General features: G+C 43.8%; 1 protein-coding gene across 1 annotated transcript in view; it reads left to right on the forward strand.

The window, feature by feature from the left end:
* adcy2a (adenylate cyclase 2a) overlaps positions 1–17,438 on the forward strand; it is a 58,072-nt gene that overhangs the window by 7,477 nt on the left and 33,157 nt on the right. The window contains exon 4 of the mRNA XM_056601478.1: positions 10,990–11,151. Within this exon, the coding sequence (XP_056457453.1) occupies positions 10,990–11,151 (162 nt within the window). The remainder of the gene's footprint in view (positions 1–10,989; positions 11,152–17,438) is intronic.

The following is a 17,438-nucleotide window of genomic DNA, read 5'->3' on the forward strand; positions in this document are numbered from 1 at the left end:
CTCATTTGGAATAGATTGGTTGTCAATGGCTCCCAAACTGCCCAATTTTGGAATGTATGTACACCGCGAGAGAGGGCAAGTTAATCACGGTTGATTAACATACAGACAATGCAAACATTAACCTGGGGTCTCAGCATACCGGCCACATCCTTTACGTCCTGCAAAAAATTGGGTCAGCTAGGCTCACAAACTAGAGCAGGGTTGACTTGTAACCGTAAGGTTGATAGTTCGACCCCCGGCTCCTCCTAGGTGTTTGTCGAGGGGTCCTTGAGCAAGACACCTCACCCTAACAGCTCCTGGCGAGCTGGCTGTCGCCTTGCATGGTTCACATCACCGTGAATGTGTGCATGAATCATTGTAAGTCGCTTTGGTTAAAAACGTCTGCCTAATGGCCTTAAATGTAAATGTGAATACAAATGTGTCCCATAGTAGGCAGTATTTAATGGCACTTTTCGTCCATAATTTAAAATTGACTTGGCTATCATTTTGAGCATTGTGTAAGCTTTTTCATGTCATGTTCTGCCGAACGTATGCAAATATAGGGTTTGCTCTTCCTCCAAATGCAAAATTCTACTTTTGTCTTTCTTGGCTGCTTGTCAGACAAAGCACGCAAATTTAGCCCACCACTTTGTTGTTAGACTCAATGATTAATCAATTCAACCGAAAAATAACAACAACTGTTGTACGCCAACGAGAGTTTGCCACTGGTGTAATGGGAACCCTTGACTTTTCCACGAAAATCTCTGCAGACCGCCGACTCTATTACTGGCTCTTAGTCATTATCATGGACTTCTTGCTGCAACAATTCTGTTTGTTTCCCTGTATATCTGTGTGTGTGTCTGTGTGTGCTCAATGTCTGCTGCGTGCCATTTGTAATCAAACAGTGCCTAGAGATACCAAGGAAATATTGCTTACATAAAACAGTGTGTACCAGAGGTTGTAATTACAAACCTGACAAGCAGGGGTTAATGAAAGGTGTGGATGCAAACAATGCCATCCTGAGTATGTCATATGATATTGACACCCTTTTTTTCTTATATATTAAGTTTTCTGATTAAGATGTCCAGATGAAAAGACAGAGTCATTCTCAGATGGAAGGCTTTTTTCTGTTCAGAGATTAGTTAAAGTTACAAGGACCGACAGACACTCTCACAAATTGCTATCAAAGGAGACGGTGAATCAGCCTCCGTTCCATTCAGCGACTTCTTTCACCTTTCTATGAAACAAAAAGCTCATGCGCCATGGCTTTAAAGAACCAGACACCTTTTTTCACCAGCATTCATGTTCACCCAGAGAAAGGAGGGATATCGACCCAAAAAAAGAATGTGTGTGTGTATAAATGTATAGGGGGGAGGAGAGCTATGAAGGTGGCTTGTGTATGCGTCACCAACTCCATACCAAAAAATATATATATATAAGTATTTGAGTAGGGAGGTGGGGGGGGACGGCTTATGCTCCATGGTCCATTAGCCATTGTGAGGCTTGCTCTCCTACGAAAAGTCATCTTATTGACTTGAATGGGAAATACGATGCTTGAAGAACCCACAAAATGAATAGAGAAACCGATGATGGTCATAGTTACACAACTCTGACCTCCAAGGTTAATGTTCGCACATGCACGCAAAAACACACACACACACAGACACACACACACATACACATACACACACACACACACACACACACACACAAACACACATACACAAAACATACATGCACACACACGGTCACGGACACCAGCCACCTTCATAGCTCTCCGTGGTAACAATCTATGAATAATGTATAAAGGACTTTGTTAGTAACAGAGTTGAAAGGGAAAGGTTTGGAGGAGAAGCAGCATGCTTTTAGCCACAGTGGTCTTCAGGGTGCTTTGGAACTGTGGGGGTGGGGGGGGGGGACACCAAGTCCACTAGGCAACAACTTTAGTGGGTCTAAATATAGATAAAGTTTAGTTGATAAAGTTCAAGTTAATCCGGTAGTAGGAAAGGATGGCAGTAAGATTGTGTTGTTATATCACAAACACACAGTGTTTGTGTTAAGATTGTCGTGGGAGCATTTTGACCCTATTGCATTGGTAGGAATGAAACAGTGGACAACTTTATACAATAAGGAAAAAACTGGGCGAAGATCTTCAATGAGACTAATTAAGTGTATTCAAAAGAGTATGTTACTTGTTATCCTCTCTAATATCTGGAAAATATACAGGGCCAGGGCTTTTAGAAACAAATCACCCTAAAATAATTAGCACTCTCAACCAAACATCTCATTTACAGATCATTGACTGCTCATTCAATGCCTCTGCTCTTTCAACGTCTTCCTCCCATTGTCCTCTCCTCGGTGGCCCTCCCTCAGTCATCGCATCCTTCGCCGTCCGTTTGCACGTCCTCCTGTGTTTGCTCTTTGTTCCCCGACCACTTAGCAAACCCACAGAATCGAGGGAGCTCTCCTCGCTCCCTGTTAAATGCTCCCCTGATGGCAAGAAATGACCGCGTTATAAGACCAGGCCTAATGGTGTGATCCATGAGGTAAACAAACCGCTAAATAGGACGGTTGGGAGCTAAACTCGCCGTGGCGCTGACCACGTAGAGACCAGAGCTCAGTTCCTGCCTCTCTCTCTCTCTCTCTCTCTCTCTCTCTCTCTCTCTCTCTCTCTCTCTCTCTCTCTCTCTCTCTCTCTCGCCCTGTTTACCAGTTTCGCTTCCCCGACCGCTTAAACAAAGGCAATGCGTCAAAAACATATCATTATATCATACTGTGTTATATATTATTTTTGAACAGCTATGGTGGTTATTGTTTCTAATATTATTATGATATTAATAATATTATTTTGAACAAATCCAGAACGTCAAACACGGCATATCTCAAATTAATATCTTAAGAAATCACACAAAGCGCTTTTTCTTCATCCTATTTTGGATGTTGAATGAAACGTAGTATTTTGTTTTCCGTTTTTCATCGTTTCATCCTCTCTCTCTCTCTCCCTCTCCCTCTCCCCCTCTCTCTCTCTCTCTCTCTCTCTCTCTCTCTCTCTCTCCCTCTCCCTCTCCCTCTCCCTCTCCCTCTCTCTCTATCTCTCTAAAACAAAGTCCTGAAGACTTTGTTGTGTCGAATGCCATCGCGTCGCAGTTCAAAAAAGCAGTTGGCTTTCTGTTGATCGGGCAGCATGTGTTTATGAGGGACTTGGTGTTCAGTTGCTAAAGTAGACGATGGCTCCAGATGAAAAAGTCCAAGCTAATTGGTGGCTTCATTGATTTGCTGTTGGGAGGCAGTATTGAAGGGAGTACAACACTTGAAAGGTGTGGCCATGTCTGGTAGTTATTCACAATGAACTTCCTCTTTTATTTAATATCTCCTTTTGAAGAAGCTCTGCATGTCAGAGAGCTGTGGAATCGGTTTGCACAGTGAAGTTACTCAGCTAACAGTGTTCTCTGTGCTTTCAATGAAGTTGGAAGTACAAACACAGTGTTGAATAATTAAACCAGCCCTACGTCTATTATTTCGCCGACGACATCACTTTTGTTCCAAAAGTTTAACCAATTTGGTTTGTGTACAGATAAAGTTCAGCAAATCTCAGAAACAGCAGTCTTCCAGTAAGTTAACAACCTCTCCTAGAGTGTTAAATGTTCATCTTTTTTTTTTTTTAAGGTTGGACAAAAGCCGGTCCTTTGAAGTAGCAGTATACGATTCCCATTGATAATCCGGCGGCGAGGTTGTGCAATTCATTATGGGAGTTGGGTAGTGCAAAGATGGTAAATTGGTATCCTAGTCTATGATACCTCATTTACCGGTAGTGGGTTAATGTACAGATAGTATGATGGTTTCATATACTATATGATATGTTTACCTAGTGTACAGTGAATAGGTTAGTGTACAGGTAGTATGTTGGCATCAAAGACCGTGTGATAACTAGTATACATGTATTTGGTTGGTACACAGATTGTGATAGCTCATCGGACCAGTCAGTCGACCATTATCACAACACTGACCAACAGGATTTGAACCACATCATTCTTCAAGGGATCATCATGATTTCTAGAGATATGAAGGTATTTTGTAGCAGATACGACAATGTTAAGGTTCCCTTTCTCCCAGAGAGAGCAATTATGTTAATATGTATTATGCTGATGTTCTGATGATTTCTTTAAAACCAAAACAGATTAGCAAGTAAGATCCACACAAACATTTAAGAAATGTCTTGATGTATAATCACAAATCCTCAGATGACTTTGTTGTATTATTTTAATGATGACTAGCATTGCATATAAATACTCAAACATTTGGTTTGGTCCGACCAGTGGTTGAGAATCCTAGAAATAAAATAACAGCCTCTCAAAATATTTGACAGCATATAAATTGCATATCAAATAAGATATTTAATTCATATTTGCTGTTTGAACAGGCAGCACAACCCTCAAGACTGTCTTTTGCCAATTTAAACTGTGGTCTGTGTATGTTTATTTGTGTGTGTGTGTGTGTGTGTGTGTGTGTGTGTGTGTGTGTGTGTGTGTGTGTGTGTGTGTGTGTGTGTGTGTGTGTGTGTGTGTGTGTGTGTGTGTGTGTGTGTGTGTGTGTGTGTGTGTGTGTGTGTGTGTGTGTTTTTTTGCCTGTCAATAGTCCTATTCAACCACATTCTGTACAAACACCAGAGTGAAGCACCTCATTTAGTAATGGTAGTAAGTGCTTAACTAATTAAGGCACTGCTGGCTCCCGTTGTCCTTATTGGGACTACTATGCATATATTGAGATCTGAGAGCATGCTGTGTTGGCTTTCATCACAGCTTCTCACTGTGGGATCTCTGAATCACACTACTGTTGAGTGAGGAAAAACCCAAACAATTTAATCTCCCTCAGTTCTTGGAGAACTATCTTAAGTGAACCGTTATGAGGACTTCAAAACATTGCCTTGTGGGGGGAGAAAAAAAGTAATTGCCAATTGACTGAACTGAAGTGCAATGGAGGTCTCTGTCAGAGTGCATTTAACAATCACACTTTACCATATTTCAGTTGACGCATAGTGAAGGAGAAAATGATGAGAGTGAAGCATGGAGATTGTCAACCCAATAAAATATATATTTAAGGTTATCCCCGAAACAACTTCTGATTTCATGCTTGCAACCATAAAATAACAATGATATAAAAATAACATAGCCATTAATAAATTCTTTAATTCGTCATTCTCTTTCAGATTGTTTAGTCCCTGAGTATAGTCTACTGAAATGTATTTTCGACCTAAAATCCTCTTCCTTTGAAAAATCTCTTAATCCTTTCACGCTCTGGTCAATAACGTTAAGAGATTCCAAATATACACATAACAGAATAAAGCAGATTCCAAACAGAAAAATAGCAGGATGATTTGATCCGACTTTTGATCCGACTGTAATTAGTTAATCAACTCAAAACTGATTCTTATCAACGGCTATGAATCCAAGCTGACTAGTTACTCCACTTTGTCACCCAGGAACCAATCGCCTCTTCTCCCCTACCCTACTCCCCCTGAACCTGTTCTCTCACCCCCTTCTTAAACAGACCTGACCTCATTTAGAACGACTCCCCATATTACTGTGGCAGAATATATTCATATAGTGTTTTCCCCAAACAAATCTGAAATTATAACACTGATGATTATTACTCATACACACACATCCAGATTCTCAGCTGCCTTGGGATATTTGTCTCAAATGCATGGCTCTCGACTGCGTCAATCTTGGCACAGCCAGAGTGGGTAAAGTGTGTCTACTTTCCATTTTCAGCCGTCGAATCAATTGGATGCTGATCCCTGGCCCACAAAGCCCCTACTGTCAGCAGACGGTGGGGGCTTATCTTTCCGGGCCAGCTTCTGCCCCTCGCAGAGCTTTGTCTAGACCTGGCCTTCTGCCTGCCTCTCTGTCTCTGTCTTTCTCTCTCTCTGACTCACCCACTCACCCACTCACTCCCTCACTCACTCACTCGACCCCTCACTCGATCACTCACTCACTCATGTCCATCTGTCGGTCTCTCTCTCTCTCTCTCTCTCTCTCTCTCTCTCTCTCTCTCTCTCTCTCTCTCTCTCTCTCTCTCTCTCTCTCTCAATCCCCCACTCAGAAACTCACTCACTCACTCGCTCGCTCGCTCTCTCACTCGCTCACTCATGTCTGTCGGTCTTCCTCTCTCGGTCATCGCTGAGTGCTCTCTTCCCAGCTCTTTTCACGAAGAGGCAGACAGCCTTGGCGGTGGCCCTTTAGTCTGTGTGTCGTGTGGAGACCTCCCAGGGAGCAGGGACTGCCGGTCAACCTTGGATGTCCAATATAATATCTGGCGGTTGTGGAAGAATAAATGTAATAATAGGAAGAAGATGAAGAAAAGCTGTTGGTTTTTTTTTTTTTGTTATGGTTGCTAAGGTTTTCACTCTTTCAGAGATAATCAAACAATCACTTTAGAGCGATGCTGCTGCCCTCATAAGAGCTATTTGGAAGGATAAATATTGAATATATGTTCAGGGTTTATAAATAATCGTAATCACATCGCAATGACAACGACCTTTTGGAAGCATAGGATCAGTGGAATGTTAGTTATTATGGAGTAATGCTTTTTTCTTTTGGTAATTAATCGTGAACTGATTGTTCATTAAGGAGTGAGATTGTTGTGTTTGAAACTGCCACAGTGTTTCTCATGTAAGACGTGGCAAAACATTCGCCGAAGTTATGGTATATTTACCCTTGATTTTAGATTTTACAGTACTACTAAAATCTAGGTTCTTCATTCCTAGTTGAGTCCTCTCAATATGGCAGAGCATAGCCACTAAAACATTCAATGTTGCCTTCTAATGTACCAGCCCTAATGGTATTGACTATGGTTTCTGCAAACGCTATATATATTTGTAGCATATTGGGACAGAGAGGCAATCTCCAAGCTGTTTAGTGCTATTGAACGTAATTAATCCACTGCATCTATTGTTGACCTGTCTGGATTTCTATTTTTTTCCATCCTATCGTATAAAGCCGTTCCAGCTCTTGTATGGTTAGATATTAACTATAGTTCATCATAGACAAACACACACACACACACACACACACACACACACACACACACACACACACACACACACACACACACACACACACACACACACCCTCACACAGACACGAACACACAAACACACACACAGACACAAACGCACACACACACACACACACACACACACACACACACACACACACACACACACACACACACACACACACACACACACACACACACACACACACACACACACACACACACACACACAGAAACACACACACACAGCCCATCTCAAACCTTGTACACTTAATTCATGCACAGGCCATTATCATGCAACTCATTCATTGCTCTGGGCTAGAGATGATTGTACCATGTGTACTGCCTTAATGGATGGAAGTCTACTGAATAGACTGAGCCATAACTATAGAAACATTGAGAATCATGAAACCCTGTCGATTCTCCATGTGTGTACCACACATGGAGAATCGACAGGGTCCCTGAGTTCATGAATATTGATCATGATGGTCATGATGTAGTCTGAAATTTAGAACACCAATGTTCGGATTTATTCAACGTGTTTGATGCCGTGATTTGGTTAAAGATGTCGTGATTTGGTCAGGGTTCATAATACCGATGATGTCATGATTTGGTTAAGGACTTTAAACACTGTCGTTATTAAGTTAGAGGTTTAGAGTTTCAGGACATTGATGGGGAGAGAAGAAGGCATAAACAAACGACGTCACCATATTTGATTACATCTGACTGCATTGACAGCCCTCTGTCTTCTGTCTTGTATTTTCGAACATTGATGTAAGTTAACACTAAACCGCCAAACCTGTGTTCTTAGGGAAGTGAATTCGATTTCCTTCATCCAATTGACAGGGAGCGAAGATTCAGGATGTAACGATTTTTGGCTTTACAACTTCGATTTTGGTTATGTTTAGACACTGTCTGTCTATAGCAAGCATTTTTTTTTTCGCTGCAACAGCATAAACATTTATCTTTAAAGTTCTACCTTAAAGTTCTACCACCATCTACCTTGATAAGAGTTCTGCCCATTCTTGGCACAACCTCAAGCAGCCTGGTGCTAGTTTTATTTCGATACGAACACAGTAGAACACATTCTCGCAAGCTGATGTTTCATTTGCTCTGCAGATAAGGCATGGCTCCCCTCCATTACAAAAATATTTATGCCTGGCATGAGATAATCTGACCAATCACAACCGTTTATCTAATATGAGGCGGGATCAATACGATGGCAGTGGAGAGGAGAGCCGTCGAGGCTTTTTCAACAAGAACTGGTGCTACGCAATTGGATACTCCTACAGCCAATCACAGCAACGAATGGGTCACCCGTTTCGTTGCTGTGATTGGCTGTAGGCCTATCCAATTGCGCCAAGAGGCATTTTGGTCTTGAAATCGGAAATGAACAGAGAGTTTCCAGACTAATTGCAGTTCGCGATTCGTCTGGCGATGCCAGGCTCGGAGAACACCGATGTCTGCATGGAAGCGGTCGCACAAACACTGAAACATGCACACGTGTAACTGCACACACAGCCCCAGCTAGGACCAGGGCCAGATAATTAGCTGTACGTTTATGACTGCCTGCTCTGTAATTGCTGGATTACCAGGCACCCGTGGCCTGGACGCAATGGCTCCTCCGCTCAGGGACAAGGCTTATTAGTCATGTAATGCATTCTGGTGGTACATTAAATATCCGGCCATTGCTGTACTGAGACGCTAATTGTCCATACGAGATGGAATAGGTAGACTTAACCTAATTAGAATCACAAAGCAATGTCTTCGGAACAACTTTGTTTGAAATTGCATGCACTCTACCTTACTCGGTTCTATAGCATACTATTTTCTCGGAAACCTCATTGCGCTGCCATTTAATGATGCTGTCCTATTGAAGGTACTTTGCGAGGTGCCCCCCTCGCCGAGACACACTGCGTCTTTGCCTCAAACAAACACGAAGCAACAATTTCATCTCCAAATGTACTCGCGTTCAAGGCCTTCCGCAGCAGTTATTTAAAGCCGCGGCCGTTGTTATGGTTACAGCATCCAACCGCCAACTAGAGGAGGCAGAATAATATTTGATAAAACAGCATAGCGTGTTTCCCGCCCAATGCTGCGAGCCTAGGCTCACGTCAGAGCAACCGAGGAGTGTTGGAGTCGAATGTCCTTATCAATGTTTGAATGCGAAACCGAAGTCTACAGAACGTGATGGATGATTTTACATGTAAATGCAATGCTTAACGGCAGCTTCCATTAAGCATGGCATTTGTGAGAGGTTAGGGTTGATCTGCGGTATATTTCACTACCATTGACTGCAAATGTCATGTTATTATTCCCTAGTCATTACCAGAGTAGGTCATTTGACGTTTTTTCTTCTCATCTCATTCACTCTATATTTCAGTTCTCCTGCTCTTTTGTCCCCCTTCTCTCTCTCTTGTACTTTAAACCCTGAGTGGGAAAGGGAGATCTTTTTCCTGTCCTTTGACCCTCTTTAAATGTAAGCCATGGAGTTAAGTTCAGATCTTTGTCCGGAGTGTGTGTGTGTTTGGGTTAGTGAGTGTTTGTGGGTTAGTGCGTGCGTGTGGGTTAGTGTGTGTGTGTAGGTCAGTGAGTGGCTGAGTGTGTGCGTTCTTGCGTCTTGGATAATATAACAATAGAGAATCTTTCAATCTCTTCCTCCAGTATTGTATGGTTTAAGCCTGTGAGACACGTTTGACCTTCCTTCTTCTTCCTTTAAATAGTTTTAGGGTGAGGAAGTCTGCTTCGGGATTATGTGTAAAACGTGTTTATGTCAGTTCTCACTGAACTCTTGAGCCTGATATGGATACATCAGGTTCTTGAAGGTTCAAGATTCCTGACCTAAATAAATCGTGTTAACTTTGTGCAGATATAAACAAATCCAGAATCTAATCATTGTCTATCCAAAATTCTTACAGCTTTACAGAACCACGCCAATTGTCTATTTTGCTTCCTTTTTAACAGTATGGTTGCAGCAATTACCCACGTTTCTCTCCCCTCCACCTGATTCATATCATTCTTTGATATAACTATTCTCAACATCCATCTCTCTGCCTCTCTGCCTCTCTGCCTCTCTCTCCCACTCACCCACTCACTCACTCACTCACTCACTCACTCACTCACTCACTCACTCACTCACTCACTCACTCACTCACTCACTCACTCACTCACTCACTCACTCACTCACTCACTCACTCACTCACTCACTCACTCAAGCACTCTCTCTTTCTCTCTCTCTTTATCTGGTGAGAATCTCTGCTGAGGTATTATGGGTAAAACGTGCTTTTGTCAGTACTCGTGAACCCTTGAGCCCGATATTGATCGTTTTTGAAGGTTCAAGAAGCCTTACCTAAATTGATCGTGTTAACTTGGTGCAGAAATAAATAATTCATGATTGAAAATATTGTGTAATTCGTACAGACTTACAGAGCCAGGCCACTTGTCAATTGTGTACTATTTTTTAAATGTAACAATATGGTAGGATAAATGACCCACGATTCTCTCCCCTCCACCTGATCCATATCATTCTGCGGTATAACTAATCCTTTGGCTAAGGGTTGTGCTCTCTTTCACACTCCGTCTCTCACAAAATCTCTCTTCTCAACATCCATCTCTCTCTCTCTCTGGCTCTCTGGCTCTCTCTCTCTCTCTCTCTCTCTCTCTCTCTCTCTCTCTCTGGCTCTCTGGCTCTCTCTCTCCTTCTCTCTCTCTCTCTCTCTCTCTCTCTCTCTCTCTCTCTCTCTCTCTCTCTCTCTCTCTCTCTCTCTCTCTCTCTATGGCTCTCTCTCTCTCTCTCTCTCCTTCTCTCTCTCTCTCTCCCATAAAAAAAGAGTCGTTCAAGAATTTGCAGAACAAGTGAAGCCTTCTCCTGCATGGGTATCCTGGTGTGTAGCTCGCTGACAGTCCTCTCTCCCTCTCCCTCCCTCCCTCCCTCCCTCCCTCCCTCCCTCGCAGGTGTCCTTCTTCCTGTTCATCGTGTTTGTGGCGTACACCATGCTGCCCTTCTCCATGAGGGAGGCCATCATCGCCAGTGTCCTGACCTCCACGTCGCACACCGTGGTGCTGATTGCGTGCCTGTACGCCACCACCGACCGCATGGGCCCAGTGGTATGGCAGGTAGGCCGCTGTTCGCTGTGTCGCTCCTCCGCCCCCCTGGACGTTACCGTGTTAAAGAGGCCAAGTGGACGGCACACTAGATTGGGGAGAACAAGGAACGAATGCACACCCCTCCAACGGGAGGCACTTACTGCGACAGCAAGATTTTGCCGAAGTCATTGCAGATGCAAACGTTTTGTTTTTTTACGATTTATTTGAGCATATTTATGTTTTATTCAAAGAGACAGGGTGGACAACTGGGGCACCCCAGAGTGATTTAATTTGCTTTGATTTCCCACAGCTGAGACCCCACTGGTCTTAACTAATTTGAGTATACGTTTTTTGGCACAGGACTTCTTCAATCTATCTACTATGCTGACCGCTTAAGTAAACCCCCTTTTCAGCAGGAGAACTTCCGCCCATGGAAGATTCAAAATGTTCGATCCGATGCATCCGATTTGAGTCAAAAATAATTATATATAATTTTAGTTTGTTGTGCTATGTTTCAATGTTCCGCAGTGTAAAAAAAAAATGTGGGGTGCAATCAGGGAAAACATGTAAAATAGTGTGGTTTGATGTGAAAGCACTTCAATAAAAGTGTTACAACATTTATAAGTAATAATAATGATAGAATAAACAGAACATGTTTCATCTGGTATTACAGTAAAATATTTTTGGGTTTGTCTGACGTTTAACACACACCTTTGGACAATGGAACACACACCACACCAGACCGGTTCTGTAAGAGAGGGATGATTTATAGCCTACACATACCTTCTTGTGTTGACTCATGTCACGTGAACAGCGCTCCAATCTTTTTACTTCTTCGCATTAGCTTAATGGAGCCGTTAAATTAGCTGAAGATGTCACAGCTGCTATACAATTAATGCATTACATGCACGTTGCGGAAACTAGCTTTGGCAATCACATATGACATGTTGAATTATGCTGCGTACCTTCGACAGCCAATCCAATCCCCTGACACTCCGCTTTCTAAAAGCAGTATGCTAGTTCATACGGATAATTACATATCCCGCTAGCGTATTTTGGACAACATGGGAACAACAATTCAGAGAAGCCTCAATTACACACGCATAAGCACAAACATACAACCATACACAAACACACACACACACGCACACGCACACGCACACGCACCTAAACACAAACACTCACTCAGACTAAAAGGAACTCACTAACAATTCTGGGTCCTGTTTTGTACTAAAATGGGCATAATTACAATTGCGTGTTTGTTTATTTTGGTGCTCTAGTACGCAGTGTGCCCCACTGCACATCTCTGCTGCCGGCAGACCCGCCCAGAGCCCTTCTGTACTGGGTCATTAGCCCACTTTTAAAACGTAGATATCCGTGACGGGAATCTTTATTGCGAAAGGCTTTGGTTATTGCTGTGAAGTTCCTCCATTGATGCTGGTTCTAGGCTAACTGTTGCATCGTATCATTATATATGTGTCTCATAATGGTACACATTATGTAACGCAAAACACGCATTAAAGTCGCTGTAGGTACGATTTAAGAGCTTACTTTGTGTCATTTGTTAGAAATGGCAGCCGTTCGTCAGCTATTAGTGAGTGAAAGGCGCTGTGAGGATCTGTTTCAAGTTGACTGCGGGTTGTCTCTGTATGAGCCAATTCTGATTAGCACCTTTTCCGGGTCATTTCTGTCCAATCAGGGCGTCTCCTCTTTGATTTGGGGGAGTCATCACTACCCAATGGTGGAGAAATGTATGGAGAGAGGAGAAATCATAATCTCTCTCTCTCTCTCTCTCTCTCTCTCTTTCTCTCTCTCTCTCTGCAACCCCTGAAATCGTCCCTGCAGCTGCTTTTATTTTGGAGCGGGATGGATTGTGCGGTTTTATCTCCACTTCGTTTACTTAAAACTCCTCTTACAGGTTCATCCCTGCTACCACACTGATAATCCCTTTGTGTATTTGGTCTCCAAACCCATGTTTAGCATAGGCATGGTATCATCTGGGGGCTGCCTGGAGTATGTGTGTGTGTGTGTGTGTGTGTGTGTGTGTGTGTGTGTGTGTGTGTGTGTGTGTGTGTGTGTGTGTGTGTGTGTGTGTGTGTGTGTGTGTGTGTGTGTGTGTGTGTGTGTGTGTGTGTGCTTGTGCATGTCAGGTTAGCTTGCCTGTTTGCATATCATTGCCCGTGCGTGCGTGTGCATTTGTGTATTTTCGACCAAAGGAGTTATTTTTAAATATAAACATCTATATAAAGATAGATATATTTATCGTTAAATTCTTTGTCCTTGCCTCAATTCCAACGATGTGACGAGTCGAAGCCCGCCTGCCTTTACACTCCACACAGACCGGCTCCTCACAGAGTGAGGTAAACATTGAAGCGCTTCAGAAACCATTTCTCTCCAAATGCTTTGCTGTGCTCCTGTGTGTAGTCGGCAGTGTAGTGTGTACAGTGTGCGTACTGTGCCTTTGTGTGTGCACTCAAAGGAGACAGATTGCTGCCCGGCTGGCAGTCAGAAAGGCTTGTCAGGCAGGCTTTGGCTCTGGCAAGGATCACAGCCCCCTATAGGCGATGCTAACTCTGCCAACTAGCATGGTAGCCGGCTGCCTGCTGCATTGAGACTCTCAATGCGGTACCCCCGCTTTCTCTTCAACATTTCTATGATTTAGTGGGTAAAACAATGTATACTTGACCTTGCTAAATCGATGAAAATCCAACAGAAGCAGATTTTAATATATATTATATATATTATGAAAACAACACTTTGCCTGGGATTTGGGTGTTGTTTTGGGTCTCTGGTGCTCCCACACGCATACAAACTTTGAAAAAAGTCTGTACATGATTTTTTTGAGGGAGATATGCATTTCTGAAAGTACCCCGCCTACATTTACCAAACGAGCGAGTCAGTTTCGGCGCCCCCTCCTACGTAGGAAGGGGGCACAGATGAATATTACCTCCCACTTCCCCACCCCCCTCCAATCAGAGCATGGCTAAGATTTTGTGGACCAGCGGACGAGCAGGGGGGAACTCAGGGGGTAGCCCTGCAGCTCAGCTCCGGGAATAGAATCCCTTTCTCTGCCGGACTGCCGCCGAAGCTTTGGCGGCAGTCCGGAGGAGGAGACGTGGAGGAGAAAGGGATTGCACACGAAGCTTCGGCGGCAGTCTGGCCGCCGTCGAAGCCGTCCGGCCAGACTCCCGTTCCGGGAGCTGAACTGCGGCCGAAGCTGTCCGGCTGCTCCGGCGGGTGTACTCCGGGAGCTGAACTGCAGCAGTCTGGCAGCTCTGGCGCGAGGAGCTCGGCGGCAAGTCCGGCAGCTCAGCTCCCGGAGTACAATCCCTTTCTCCTCCATGTCGAGGTTCATGGACTTCAGAGAGTCAAGGCCAAAGTTCCTTTCCCCCAATTCCTCCCAACCATGGCCGAGATATCCCCCACTACGAGTATTTACTTGTTGTGGAAGAAGTGCCAGAGGCCTCAGACGCAGTCTTTATGATTCATAATATCATCCGAGGCGCACATTGCTTTGATATTAGGTACAATATTATATAATTATTCATACATAATATTATTATTATTATATTATATTATATGATATAGATATAGATATAGAGCTCCAGGAGTCCGCAAACGGCAACAATCCCTTCTCCTCCATGCTGTGGTTCAGTCTGACGGCTCATTGGTCAATGGGCAGCAGCTCATTTGCCTTAAAGCTACGGACACCAGAAACAGCGCATTCTGAATGGAACAGAGGAAAATATTGGTAGGCGAGATTTTCTTTCCTAAAAACTATTTCCAGCAAACAGCTTCAAACATATTTTCTGGAACTCAAATACTAGGTATACTTGTTGGGAAAACACTATAATATGTCTCCTTTAATGAAATACCCATTCCACCAGTTATTTTTTTGCAATAAATAAATAAATACATTTTTATTATATTTGTATTTAACTATTCTGAATCTTAATAATATACTGTTGCAACCCTGTAACAATACTACAAAAAATAAGTCCAGATATTTATCTTTTCTTCCAAAGCTCTGCGGCGGCTGGCACGGGTAAGACATCATAAATAATGTATGAACGTTACATATTCATTTCCCAGAGCTGTTGAACAGGCCGTGAGCCAATGAGCTCGCTCCTCAGTGAGTTCTCAGACGGTTCACACCCACTGAGATCATGCACATGTCGGCAGCCCTACATATCTCCACACCTCTCGCGCTCCTCATCAACCTCTTGTGTGTTCTCTGTTTTTCGGCAAATTGGCTAAAGTTTACTCGGTTGGCCTCCTTACAGAACTACTCGTACACCACCTCTCTCTGCCCTCCTTCCCGAGGCGTATCGGACCAAATTATTACCAAGACTTCACTTCCTTTCATTTCTTTTCTTTATTTTTTCTACACATGTCTGAGGAAAAGCCACTGGATCTCATTACAGGATATCACCCTGGCCTGTGGGAGTGTGTGGGGGGAGAGAGCGAGAGGGAGAGGAAGAGGGGTAGGGAGGGAGCGAAGGAGAACGGGGGAGGGAATCGGATGACACCGGTTCACACTCGTAACGAGGAGAGGATCGTGAGGGCAGCCTTACAGGAACCTGTGGATACGGTGTACCACGGCCCAAGTAACTGATTCAGGCTGATTCAATAAGAGGCAGCAACTTGCCTTTTCTCCGTCTCCGTAAATCCCCATTCTCTCTCTCTCTCTCCCTCCCAGCCCTGTCTCCCTTCGCTTTCGTTCGTCAATTGCATCTAATGGAGGCAGCCTTTCTCTTGACCAGCACAAACCGACGTCACCAGTGCTTGTGGCAGCGCAGGCCGGCCCCTATGTCTCTCTCTTTATTTCTGTCTCTCTGTTTTGTTTTCCTCTTCCGTTCTCTCCATCTCTCTCTCTCTCCATCTCTCTCTCCATTTCTCTCCATCCCTCTCCATCTCTCTCTCTCTCTCTCTCTCTCTCTCTCTCTCTCTCTCTCTCTCTCTCTCTCTCTCTCTCTCTCTCTCTCTCTCTCTCTCTCCCTCTCTCTCCCTGTTCTAGCTATCCAAATCCAAGGTAGCTAATCCTGAAGGAACAAACTGCCCCAGTTACGAGACTCCGAATTCAAACGATGGCAACAGGAAACGATGTCCGTCCAAGTGGCTTGTAATTATAGAACTCGAACCAAATCGGCACAAAACAAAGCAAACAAGGTCTGTGTTTGGCCTGATCGGTGCCAGGAACAACACTCGTTTCCAGGAGACCAGATTGGCGATGGCGATGATGCTCCGAACTATTCTGTGTCATAGGGCTTCACAGAGGAAGAAATCACATTCATACACATGACATGGACAATCATTAAAAGAAATGATTATCCCAACGTTAACATTCATTGGTCGGACAGGGACCCTTATCAAAGACCCCTAGACTCTCATGAGTCACTCACACACGGGCTGTGCTAAGCTACCGGATGAGCCCTGATTATGATAGCACGGCGCACACACACCCATGGCCCTCAGGGAAACCCTTCCCCCCATTAACAGCCACAAACCCCCCTCGCATCCCTCTCCATTCATTCATACTTCTCAGGTGAGCTGGGAAATAATCTCCAACCCCATCCATCACACTCAGCACGTTTGACATTTACGTTGACTGATTGTTTCTGTGTGTGTGTGTGTGTGTGTGTGTGTGTGTGTGTGTGTGTGTGTGTGTGTGTGTGTGTGTGTGTGTGTGTGTGTGTGTGTGTGTGTGTGTGTGTGTGTGTGTGTGTGTGTGTGTTAGTGTGTGCGCCTCTGACGCAGTAAGCTGTGTTTACTGCTTGTGTGATTGAGGGATGTGCGGTTCTATTGTGTCTCGCAGTGAGCCGTCTTCCCTAATGACACTATTGTTCAATAATCGCCTGAGTTACGCTACGTGTGGGATTAGCTTCCACATTTGATTAACACCGCTTCACCTCACCCAAACAACGCTGGAGATCGGTTGAGCATTTGCACTCAAATATTTTTGCTTGGTAGTTCCTGTTAATCAAATTTTTTGTAGTTTCTTTTTGTAGTTTTTCTTTTTACTACGACTGGATGAATACACACTTTATCTAATGAAGTAATGTGCAAGGGATGGAACATAAATCTCTGATTTCCCTCAAATTTTGTTATAAAGAAGCATTATCTGGGTGTGTGTTTAACCTCGGAAAAATGATGTTCCGGGGATCCGTTGCCATCTCATGGGATTTCAGTATCGATTCCGTTCTGTCTCTCCACCTCGATTTAATGGGCCGAGTCTATTTCCCGCCTTGCCACAGAAACAATCGTCTATCAGATTACCATACAATCGTGTGGCAAAGCGGGATAGATTACCATAAACT

The sequence above is a fragment of the Gadus chalcogrammus genome, chromosome 11 (genome assembly GCF_026213295.1).
Source record: "Gadus chalcogrammus isolate NIFS_2021 chromosome 11, NIFS_Gcha_1.0, whole genome shotgun sequence".
Classification (NCBI taxonomy): Eukaryota; Metazoa; Chordata; class Actinopteri; order Gadiformes; family Gadidae; genus Gadus; species Gadus chalcogrammus.